The sequence below is a fragment of the Pavona decussata genome, unplaced genomic scaffold (assembly GCF_977016875.1).
Source record: "Pavona decussata unplaced genomic scaffold, jaPavDecu1.1 SCAFFOLD_217, whole genome shotgun sequence".
In the NCBI taxonomy this organism is placed as follows: Eukaryota; Metazoa; Cnidaria; class Anthozoa; order Scleractinia; family Agariciidae; genus Pavona; species Pavona decussata.
This window is the reverse complement of record NW_028145622.1, coordinates 1,062,703-1,075,000: the sequence shown is the minus strand read 5'-3', so window position 1 is coordinate 1,075,000 and position 12,298 is coordinate 1,062,703. Positions and strand designations below refer to the sequence as shown.

Here is a 12,298-nt window from a genome sequence, read left to right as displayed (position 1 = left end):
CATTTTTTGTTAAAAGATGGTTAACTTGCCAAAACTGTGGAAACCTCATAACTCCTCACCCAGATTAAAATGTGCCGTTGCTCTGTTGCTATACAGTTTGGCGTTCAGTTCTTCATCCTTACAGTTCACTTTGATTCCTTTGGTGTAAAGCAATATGGCATTGCTGAAATCTTTCTTTCTGAATTTATCGTTGCCCTCATTCTTGAAGAGCTCTGCTGTTGCTAAAATGAGGGAAAGTAAAAAGCATCTTGCATTTGTTTTTCCAGAAGATAGGCTGACAACATGGCAAACCCACACCCCACCCCACCCCACACACTTATTAAAGCAAATCATGAACACTCCCTAATAACTATTTCGTCTTAGACCTTCATCTTTCCAACAAAACTGGCAACAAGTTATATGGACCATAAGTTATCATTACTAAAACTCGGCCTCACCTCTTAAAGTAGTTTCATCATCAGTATTCAGTGTTTTCTCAGTAGCAGCTGTGACGTCGGATTCATTGGCATCGTCCTCTCCGCCTACATCTTGTAGCTTGTTCTGTTCATTGACAGACCAGCTCCTTAATTCTAACAACGTTTTGTTGTTTTTGTCAATCTTACACAAGTCAAGACTTGTAAGACGATAGTTGTAAAAATATCAGTAGTTGGCAAATGCGGAAAACTAGGCAAAAGGTCATATTGGTGGGATGTATGAATTTCTTGTCCATTCAATTTTCCTAGTTTAATCTTCTTGAATTTTTAAATTTAAAATCGCTGTTTCTCTTAAAAGAGAAACAGCAACTTTAAAATTATCACAACAGATCAAGGAAATCATTTGTTCTAATCAGTTTGGCCTAAGATGGTGCCCAAAAGCAGGAATAAAGGAAAGTAATAAAGTTTGAAGTTGATCAATATTTTTCATTGTATCATCTGTAATAACGGGATACGGCTAATCCTTTTTCACACCACATGATGGCTTCCTCAAACTGATTCAGCTACACAGAGACACTTGCTCCTAATAAATCAAAATGTTCGGCAGTATACTTGGATATACCTCCATGAATCAGTTCTAAAATACGATAAGTACTGTAGCAAAACTTTCTCCTTCTTGACGACAAATACACAAAAACTGGATGCCGCAGAAATCTCTGCAATCAACGGACTTCACAAATATTTTAACTGATTATAGTTTTATCATTGCTTGTCTTGTTGCTGTTAAATAATAACTGTAGATGTTTTGTTTAAGCACTTTTTTAAAAGCCGGAGAAGCTCTAGGTCTTCCTTTCCTTCTTATTACCTCTGGTGACATTTCCTCAAATTAGATGACAATGTTTAAATTTACATTTAGAATGAGCAACAGACGTTTTTAAAATACGGAAGGGATATCAAATTAAATATAAAGCATGCCTCCAGCTACAAGTTTATTTTCTTTCGCTAGAAACACAACGTAAATTTCTCACAGTTCCCCTTAAGTGACTCTTTACCTCTAACAATCGCTTTGACATAAGACGGTTGTAAGTCCGTGGCAGTCTTTGCATGACTAAGTGAATCATGGAAGTTACCTGCGCGAAAATCAGTAAAAAGAAATATACGGTGTTGTTGAGAGTATGATTAAAGTAAATTTATGGAAATTCACTAACTTGACAACGTTGTGAAAACGTAAAAATTTCTCACCCAAAATAAAATGTGCTGTTGCTCTGTTGTTGTAAAGTTTGGCCTTCAGTTCTTCATCCTTGCAATTCACTTTGATTCCTTTGGTGTAAAGCAATATGGCATTGCTAAAATCTTTTTTTCTGAATTCATCATTGCCCTCATCCTTGAAGAGCTCTGCTTTTGCTAAAATGAAGGAAATTAAAAGACAGCTTGCATTCAGTTCTGAATAAAGTTTCAAAAAAAGCTTTCATTACAAGCTGCTGCGAGAGTTTTTCCAGCAAAGGTGCTACTATGGCAGTTTCGATAATTTTCTTCTCAATTATACGATTTCGTCGCATCGTAGGTCAATTAAAGGGACTTTTCAAAGTACTTTTGTTCCTTAATTTCCGGGGCAATCTTTTTGGCTCTCTTCGGGTCCAGATTTCCGAAGCCATCACAAACCAGGTTTTAGTGCCAACAGAGAATTGATAGGGTCAAAATGTTTTCCAACCAGACAGACTGACGATATGCCGACCGGACCCCCCCCCCCCCCCCCCCCTCAACAGAATATCGTGTTGAGAACTTTTTCGTCATAGACTTTCAGCTTCCCAATAAATCTGTCTTAAGCTCTTCGACCATAAGTGATTATTAATATCAATACTAAAACTCCTTACCTCTTAAAGTAGTTTCGTCGTCATTATATAGTGTTTTCCAGGTAGCAAATGTGATGTCAGATTCAATTGCATCGTCCTCTCCACCTGCATCTTGTAGCTTGTTCTGTTCATTGACAGAGCGGTTCCTTAAGTCCAACAACGTCTGGTTGTTCTTGTCAATCTTACATGAGTCAAGACGTCCGCGATAGTTGTAAAAATATCAATATCAAAATGTCAAATGGATGAGGAATCTTTACTTCTTGTGCGTTTGTTTGCTTGGTTATCTCTTCGAGAATTTAAGAGAAACAGAAACATTGAAATATTCATGAAAAAAACAAAGGAATCATTTGCCCTGATCAGTATTGCATAAGATGGCACCTAAAATCAGAAATGAACGAAAATAATAAAGTTTTAATTTCATCAGTAGTTTACGTTGTAACATCTGTAATAAAGGATACGGCTAATCCTTTATCACAGCACGTGATGGCTTCCTCAAACTGATTCAGATGAGCACAGGCACTTGCTCCTAATAGAGACGAATAATGTTAGTTCGGTATTATTTCCCTTAAAAATAGGTTGGCTCGTACAATATTACTGACTGACACTTTTACAAGGACACCCAATGAAGGCAAGGCCACCTTTGGTGTGTCATCACGTGTATGCTTAACCGCAATTGACTTCAAAGACGTTTGTGGAGTCGAAATATTGAAATTTTGAATACGGCATCTACACTGAAGAGGTATTTTAAACTCTATGATGTGTAACTTAATCTGCTATAAGTGCAAACTAAATTTTCAGCACAAAATGTATGTAACATTAAGTGGTGTTTAAGATTTGAAAGTTGTCACAGCACACTCTACTAGCTACCGCCGCCTCGGTAAAACGAGATGTATTTTTTTTTTTTTAGAAGTCTTACCTCTCACGATCGCTTTTACCAATGACGGCTGTAAGTCAGTAGCAACTTTAGCATCATTCAGCGAATCATTATAATTTCCTGAAGAAGAAAAGAGAGGAGAGGTAATATATTAATGAGGTTTCAATGCAATGTGCTCTTTAAATTTACGGCATTTAAATATCTTAGTTAGGCAAAGCCTAAACAATTAGAAAATTCTAACCTAAACAAAAATAGGCCTCCGCCCTGTTGCTGTATAGTTCGGCCTTCAGTTCTTCATACTTGCAATTAACTTGAATTCCTTCCGTGTAGAAGTGAATCGCGTTGGTGAGATCTTCCTGTCTGTATCTCTCATTACCTTCAGCATTGTAAACCTCTGCTATGGCTAAAAGAAAGCAAGTGAAAAGTGTTATTCATCGCCTAAAATTTGTGATAGGGAAGCGAGTTGGGGTGAGGAAGGCTTGCACGAAGCATAGCGAAAGTGTTGAATTGTTGTAATTTTGTGTAAAAATGTAAGGTATGGGGAGGGAGAGTGGGGCTTATTCCCGTCTCTGATAAAAATGAAACGTCTGGTACGTGTAAGAGATTGTGGGATCCTTTGAACAAAACGTAGAAATCTTAGAAAAAAAAATGGCATTTGCAGACAAATAATGCAGAAAAGAGCAAGGCTGATTTCACGGTCAGGGGAATATATTTTGCCAATATTTCAAAAAGGAACGGCGTTTCTTCTTCAGGATGATTTAATAAAACTGACTCTGTGGCAAGAGATGTTGGGATTTAAGATAATGCCCTGCAGGGAAAACGCTGCTTAACAAAGGAGCTTAAACAAAAGTTAAGCATAGGAAACGTCGAAAAACGTCGGCGCAATGTCTATTCCTAATTCCTCCATCCGAACGAGACCACAATCCCTCACTCGTAGCAATCTACCCATCATGGGTCTTTGAGTGTGGAATAGTCAGATTAGAGTGTCTGTAATTCCTGGTCGAGCAGAGACTGAAAACACGCAGAGGAAAGAAAGTTTTTGCATCATCGCTTTACTGCTCGAAAAGTCTGCGTAAATACCTTGAAACACCTTTTTTTTCATATAACGTATTGCTTTTTAAAATGAAGTTTTTATCCAAGTGGACTCACCGCAAAACGAAAAGAACAATCGGCATTCATATTAAAAAATTATTTCGTTTAAATGTCAAAATAATAGTACAAAAACCCATCGTTTCGGCTATAATTCTGGCCTTTTTCAGGAGAAGAATTATGTTCAATACTGAGGTGGCTCTCTACAGTCTTCTGAAAAAGGAAGTAACATATATCATACCTCTCAAAATCCAGCGTTTCCTCACCAACTGGTGTGTCGTCACTTTCACTTGCAGCTTTGGTTGAACTTCTCGCCATAAATGCTGCAAATGGTTTCCTCAAAATGCTATGAAGCGAATTTTTACACGTTTATTTAGTTTGTAGGTTACTGTTGGTGCATTCAAACAATAAACAGAGAGGTTTGTATGAAGAAATGACCAATGAGTTCTAGAGAAGAAGAAAAATAAACGGGACCAAGATGGACGCCTTCAGGAAATCATGACGCAATGTTACGTCAAGTGAAGTCACTGATACTCACCCAACAAGTTTCACTACTTTACTCTTAATACTTGTGGAGTTATTAAGGATTGGGCAATCCGTCACCCACCCAGGCCAAAGAGACCAAAAAAGTCCGTTCTAGATGGGCTCATTTAGCTAAAATATGAATACAGTGAAATAAATTAATACCTACCTCAGAAGCCCAGGGTATGATTTACATCACGTGACTTGTCAAGGTGGCTAGCTACAGAAGATTTCATTCGTCCACATTAGTTACTCCATTTATTGTTTTTTCAAGAACAGACGGTTATGTTTCAAAGAGGAAAAACATTCAACTAACTTCATAGACAAGCAACTTACTGACTAGACCCAAGGAACAGAAGTCAATCATTGAAAGTCCTCCTAGACGCTAGAGTAAAACTCGGGGTGCCAAGGTAAGGTCTGTGCTCCCATATTTTTGGGGGATTTCACATTCACTACTTAGATAAAGGATGCATTTTCTGGCACAGAAAAGTTTTTTCGTCATCCTTAATTGACATCCTTACTACAAGTGTTATGTTTCTCCTATGGCCATTATAACCGACGAAAAATGTTCAAAACGTTTACTAAAGATCATTAAAGGAACAACAGAATTGCTGGCTTCAGTCACGCAATATTATAATACCTACAAAATTAGCAATAACAAAAGATAAAATCATGGTTAACGGTGAATTGAACACTTTTTACTTTTCTCATACAGACACTGAGTATTTTAAAGGTAATTATGAACTAAATGGCTTTCACTGAAGAAGAAATTAGGTTTCCGTGGGGGTTCGCTTATCTTCAAATGACTTTATTTGAGGCCACGTATTTCTCAGCCAACGCCAGAAAGTTTGGTTTTTGTTTTTCACGAGTGTTGGTCTTTGTTTATGCGTACATTTGCGTTAAGGTTGGAAAGCGCAAACCTTTAATCCTTAACGTTGGGATTTCTCGCACGCAAGGATCGTGGGGCATGTTTTTTAACACGTTTGAGTAGCTTCACGTCCGTTTGTAAAATTTTTACGTTCGGCAAAAAACTTTAATGCAAGCTTCATCAATCGGCAGTCTCTATCACGTTTTCCCTATTTACAATTCACTGGGTAAAAATTTTCCTTTTAGTCAACCAAATGACAGCAAGAGATTTTTATAGCAAAATGTTCTGACGAACTATACTTGTGAGAATAGTTTCTAATTGTGGAAAAAAAAAGGCATTCAGTTTAATAGCCAGCGTAGTTGGCGTAATATTTATAGAGGGGGAGTGGGAACAAGGAAAAATAAGTGGACAAAAGAGGGGAAAGTCCCCCATTTTTTATCTCTCACCCTCTCCCTCCCCGATTAGGCAAGCTACGTAGCTATCAGCTCAGATGACAAAAATAGCACAATCTGGTAAGATATTCATCCTCTGTCCGTCTAAACGCTTTGTTGTTATCTTTCTCCTCGATCTGTTAGTTTACTTAAGTTATACAGCCCTCAGTGTTCAGTAGTGATTGGCTTCGACGTATTTCACACTGAAGAGCGAGCTTCAAAAAGAAAAAAAAAACGCTACTACTTTTTTTATTCTCAGAAACCGAAATAAATTATCATCTTATAGAACGTCAACAAATTAATTAACTGCAAACATGAATCATGCGGAACGGAGAAGAAAACTTAGGGTTGACTGGTTCTTCTCTAAAGTGTTGAATTACACTCAAACGTTTTCTAGTTTTGACACAGTATTAAATGCCGAAACAAGATAATCAGTATGTTTGCCTCGATAAACTTCTCATTAAAAAGTGGAAATTGGAAAGCGTGGTAATCACTATACTTTTATTCCAAGAAACCGAGTTATTTTCTGACATGAAGCCAACATTGAAACTTCAAAAAAAAAAAAAAAAAAAACGGCGCCGAAACATTTACCACATCTTACGACGTCATAGGTGAAAATATACTTTTAATTGATAATGCGAATCCTGGAAACTCAACGCGTCGCCCAAGCTGGATCTGGTGCAGTAAAAGGCAGAGAGATTCATGCCACGGAATTCCTTTTATCAGAATATACGGCCATTTCCCAAATCCGTTTTTGGTCTAATCAAACAAAACCTAGCTCGTGTAACGAACACGACATTTAACCCGGCCGGACCAGAAAATTTCAAGACAGATATAAATGAAGCTGGTTTGCTTTCAAGGTTTTATTGAAACTCACGACCAACAGCTAATAATTAAAGACTCATTGGTTGACCGGTTCTTCTCTAAAGACTCATTGTAAAAATCCTACAAATTCAAGCTGTTTGCTTGTCATCTTTTACCTCACCATTGCTATAGCATGTATTTTTCTATTTGCTCAAACTGTAGAATTAGAATCAATCATGTGCATGCGAGTTTCTCGGTACGGTAGAGTTCAATTTACAGTTCATGCACATTAATTAGCTTTTAGACAAATAAACGACAGCAATGTTTCTTTTTCACATCACATTTCCTTGGTCAAACTTTTAACCCAGGAAACAAAATTCAACGAATTGAATTTCCAATTGCGCACAGTTTTAGATAAAATAACTTGAGTAGTTTAGAAAGAGTGCCATCTTAAGTCGTTATCAGAGAAGAAAAACATCAAGTTTGTCTAGCCGCCTTTTACTGCCTTTCTTAATCTGTAAACTGTGAAGTACGCCAGACAGTCCACAAACAAAGCCGCATGGTTTTATATTTATACTTCGCGTAAACTTCAAGTGTCTTTACAATGCGGATGATAAATTCTGTTTGACTTGTTTCGAGGCATGTCAGTTAATCGTTATTCCGAGAAACAGTCCAAGCACAAGATAAATAATTCCGACGCTTGACGTCGTAAAACACGATTGATTTGTTTCGGTTTCTTGCATGGAAATTGAAAGTCCCGGGTAGTAGTGTTCTTGAAAATATTCTTCGCTCTTGCAAATTCCCTTTATGATTTATATTATTTATCGAAAACTTGATTATTGTATAATGCAATTTCAGGGATGTGATTGACTTAGTTGCCATCGGTATATGAGCCATTATGCCATACCCGAGAAATATCGACCATTAAATTGTCGTAAAGGAAAATTAGCAAGATCATATCTAGCAATTTTTGTTGAGTGTTTTCAAAAACAAAATATTACACTTGCACTTGTTCGATATGAAATGATTATAGCCAACTCGGCGCTTGAAGAGTCTCGTTGGCTATCTATCATCTCATATCCAACGCGCGTTCGTGGAATAATTGAGAAAAAAATCTCCCAACTCTTGGTGTAACAAATACATGGGGAACATTGTGTTTAGCCAATTTATAAAATACTTTACACGTTTTTATCGAGCTTCATCTCCATTCGGTAACCAGTCAGACAAAAGAGAAACACAAGACTACAGAAAACAACCGACCGCTAAAAAGATACTAACCCGAGTTTGTCTAACTGGGTTGTTCATGTTCCTTTGTTAAAAACAAAAACTGTTAAATTACGTGAACCCTTTAGTTCACACACAAAACATGATTTTAAAGTTTAAACTTGATTTTAAAGTTGTGCTTACCTTAAACCTTTGGTGTCTTGATACTGCTCTCTTACGTTTGATGAGTTTTCAGTGATTTTGCTTCGACGAATCTCACATTGAAAAGTGAACCTCAAGATCACGGAACTCTATCTTTTACTCCAAGAAACTGAAATTTGTTTGTCAAATGTTACGACGTCATACGTTGAAAATACACTTTGACAAGATTCATGTGGAGCAGAAATGGAAACTGGAGAAATATTCCATTGTTATCCATGTTAAAGGTTTTCGTTTGGGCTATTTAGAGAATTTATCAATTATACTTCATTCTTGATTAGCTCGTTGGGAAAATGAAACAGAAACATAACTGGTTCTAAAAAATGATGTTAAACAAAATCAAACCATGTTGTTGAATTTTTATTAGCTCCAGCTGGAAAATAATGACATTTTACACGGGTATTATTATTATTATTATTATTATTATTATTATTATTATTATTATTATTATTATTATTATTATTATTATTATTATTATTATTATTATTGGGTGGGGGGAGGGGAGGGCTGGGTTGAATTGGCAATGTCTCTGCACTCGGCACATCCATCACAGTCATGAAGGATTTTTGCTCTCAATGAACTCTCACGTCTCACAGTTCGGCTTCAAAAATTAAAATTGAAACAATACTAGTTTGAAATTGCGTTTAGAAATTTTTAAGTAATATTATTCGAGCTTGCATCCCGACCAAACCTCTAAAAAGCGTGTTGTACTGCCTGTGAAGTCTCAACACTAGATGAAGCTTTAGGCGCTCTAAATGCTTCAATAAAACGTTCCCTGACTTATAAAACCTGAGAGTATCAGCGGCAGATTCAAGTTCAAGATGGGAGAAACAAGTGATGGGAAAAATCACGATTGAAAGCGGAAAAACGACGACGTCCGATGATTCTTGCATGCAGTTTCTTTCTGTCACTCCATTTGCCCGGCAAAACGAACATCTCAAATATTTTTGGCTTTGCATATGATTTTGTTAAACGTACTGGCTAAAATCCGGGGGCTCGAAAGCAATATATTTACCCGTAATGGGTACTTTTGGCTATTTCAGTGGACTTTTTAACAAATTTTCAATGAGGTATATTGAGTTTACTGACGATACACAGATGTCCTGCAGCGAGGCAATAAACAGAACATTTCTGCTCTGTTCAAAAGAACCTAGCGGCCTTTCTTCGTCTTCCCCCTCCCCCCTTACAGCCTGACATTGATACAGTCGACTCCCGGCAACTCAGTCTAACCTTAAACAGAAATTGAAAAAGGTTCGTGTTATCGGGAGTTGAGGACAAATGACCGGAAATAAAGAAAAAACGTTGTTTAATGCGTCTTTCTATTCACACAGTGTACATTTTAATCAAATTTAAATGTAGAGAGGTCGAGTGAAAATGGGGGAATATTTCCAAATTATAAATCAGAAGGTAACGTAACGTAACGTAAAACAAAACAAAGCAAAGTAGCAGGAGAAGACTATGGGTACTGCGAACTTTGCAGGTTTTAAAAACAACAACGTCGGGCTTCTGATACAGAGTTTCTGCGATTTACTTTTTCTAGAAATAGTCAAGTAATACGGCCTGGCGCTTTACTTTCGATTGTCCTTCAAAATTTTTCAAGGAGAAAGAATTAAGCAGTAAAGCTTTATGAAGATACAATACACTGTAGTAAAATGTACCCCAAACCAGCGAAACCAGAATTAGAACTGGACTGACACGCTTTGTATAACGGGAAAAAAGACTGAAAGAATACACGGCTGCTTCAAAATAAATTTAATGTTTTTGGACTACGGTATTGATTTTTTTGAAGGGAAACAAAAATTGCTTCGAGTTAGCGGGAAGTTCGAGTTATCGAGGGTAAAATCACAATAAATGTATAACGCAAATCCAGGGGAAATCGATTTTGGTTCGAGGTTCGAGTTAACGAGAGTTCGAGTTATCGGGAGTCGACTGTTCCTTAGGTGTACCAGTGGCTTCAAATTCTCCAATGGAAGGACAGAATACATCGATCACGGGGGCATCCAACGAGAAGTCAACTTTTTTTTACATCAAAATACTTAAAATGCAGTTATATACGTCACCACTGATCTCCGCTTTCAAGCTTGGGGCTGGACGCGGAAAAGACGCTAGTTAATTATAACGAACGTTGATTGATTCTTTTCGTTTAAGCACAGTGTGAATGCTTCAAATTCTTTAAAGCAAGATGATACACAGTGGCGGGTAAATTGTGAGCCAAAATAATGTTCTTTGTGAGGTCTTCGTGATAAGTCTCCCAAGGTCTTAATAACGTGCTTCAAACAAATGACTATGCCCGATGCGAGCCGAGAGGGTAGCTGGCCATTAAGACAATCATCTTCCAGTTTTTTCAGGCATAAAGGAAGTAGAAGAACCCCTTTTCTTCCCACTCTCCTGGATGGGTTGCTAGTTCGTCTCAATTTTCTAAGGTTTCCATTGCTGTATTATTTGCAGTACTTCGAGGTGGGGAGAGATAATGCAAAGCAAATTTTCTAGTTGAAGTAAATAACTTTTCAAATCATTAGCTTGCTTAGTGTTTCCTATCAATAAAGTGATTCGTTAATTTAAACCTGCCATCCTCAGAAAGGTTGCATTTGTGATATATTTCTACAACAGTTCACATGCTAATTTTATACGCCAAGGATGGGAAACACGCAATGTGAAGCAAGTTCTCTTGTCAAAGAAAAATGACGCCCAAACCATTTGGCCACAGAATCTTCCTGAAATTTGCATTCCCGCTGCTCCGTTGTTCACAGAAAGTAAAGCAATGTTGTTTCAAATAAGAAAGGTTTTATTTCTTGGCAACATGTGTTAACATTTACAATCTAAAAACATACCGGCCTAACCAGGGAGTTATCCAGTGACGTGAGAATTATTGGGGTGTTTTTCCTATCTTATTTTGAAATTAGCGACAGTTGAAAAGATGACATCCAGAATCAGGCTACACACGTGTGAAAAACCAATTTATTATTAACTCTTTTTAACCCCTAATATCAGTGAACAAATTCGCCTGGCTTGTCCCCATACTTTTCTTGTAAGAATACTGAGAAGAAGTCATTAACTATCAAGAAAATTCACCTAGGGTAATCATATCCTTAATTCTCCTGACCTGAGGGATTGAATAAGCATGGATATTACAAGGAGAACTTTGATCCTGATTACCGTAACTAGGGCTTACACCGTAAAGGGTTAATAAAGTTTTGACATCGTACCATGATTAAGGAAAAGATTGATTGAGCGTAAGTGCATTTATAAATAGGCGCGCGATGGACACTGAATAACCACCCTAAATAAAGCATTAAAATAATTCTATTACAGCTGTTTCGACCACGGTTGTCCAAAAAGTGTAAAAGCGTACGCGACAATGCCGAATGGTAGTCTGGGAAATACACACTAAATTTCAATAAAAGCTCATAATCCCTTGACCGTATAGCAGATTTGAAATGGAGGGCAATATGGATTATGGGCTTTTTTCCCTTGCTACCTTTCGGCATTGTCGCGTACGCTTTTACGTTTTTTTTGGACAACCTTTGTCGAATCAGCTGTATATAGCTTTTACAATGTGATCTGTACGTAAGAAACATTGTCACCTAAGGTGCTGTTTACATGAACAGAGGAAGATCCTAGAAGGCGGATCAACCTAGCGCCATATGTTTTCTATATTCAGTTTTCATGCAAAAGGTTGTACTTGGTCCTACCGCTAGGATCTAACAGGAAACATAGCGCACGGCGACCGAGCGTTCAGCTGCCAACAATTTTTCTTCTTTTCCTTTCTCACTTGGCAACCACACTGACCGAAATTCCTGCATGTAAACCAAACGAAAAGTTTTTTCCGCTTTGTAAGACTTTCCTAGCACTAGGAGCTTTCTCCCACCATGTAAATAGGGCCTAATACCACACCGTATTTACTAAGGAATTCAGCAAAAGGTCATGTTCATTACCATATCAAACGTTTTTAAAAAACAATCTTAAATCAGGTTTGAACGCACCCAGAAAATGTTTTTTTAAACTTTTACTAGAATTGCAAA

At 37.3% G+C, this 12,298-nt stretch overlaps 2 protein-coding genes across 13 annotated transcripts in view; both read right to left on the bottom strand.

The window, feature by feature from the left end:
* Window positions 1–12,298, bottom strand: part of LOC146459731 (uncharacterized) — a 174,935-nt gene that overhangs the window by 100,420 nt on the left and 62,217 nt on the right. The window contains exons 15-17 of one of the 6 annotated variants that reach the window (XM_085089044.1): window positions 2,288–2,447; window positions 1,656–1,817; window positions 1,466–1,543 (exon numbers count right to left, since the gene is read on the bottom strand). The exons of 4 other annotated variants lie outside the window; for them this stretch is intronic. In XM_085089044.1, coding sequence (XP_084945170.1) covers window positions 1,466–1,543; window positions 1,656–1,817; window positions 2,288–2,447 — 400 coding nt within the window. Of the gene's footprint in view, window positions 1–59; window positions 222–1,465; window positions 1,544–1,655; window positions 1,818–2,287; window positions 2,448–12,298 lie in introns of all 6 variants that reach the window. One more of the 6 variants, XM_085089043.1, reaches the window with a different exon arrangement.
* LOC146459734 (uncharacterized) overlaps window positions 1–12,298 on the bottom strand; it is a 159,204-nt gene that overhangs the window by 128,815 nt on the left and 18,091 nt on the right. For 4 of the 7 annotated variants that reach the window (XM_085089049.1, XM_085089054.1, XM_085089056.1 and 1 more), the window contains exon 2: window positions 8,262–8,281. The exons of 1 other annotated variant lie outside the window; for it this stretch is intronic. Coding sequence is in view for 1 of the 6 variants with exons in the window: in XM_085089055.1 (XP_084945181.1) it covers window positions 929–952 (24 nt within the window). In the remaining 5 variants the exon portion in view is untranslated. Of the gene's footprint in view, window positions 1–928; window positions 997–8,261; window positions 8,342–12,298 lie in introns of those variants that run through there. 2 more of the 7 variants (XM_085089052.1, XM_085089055.1) reach the window with 2 other exon arrangements.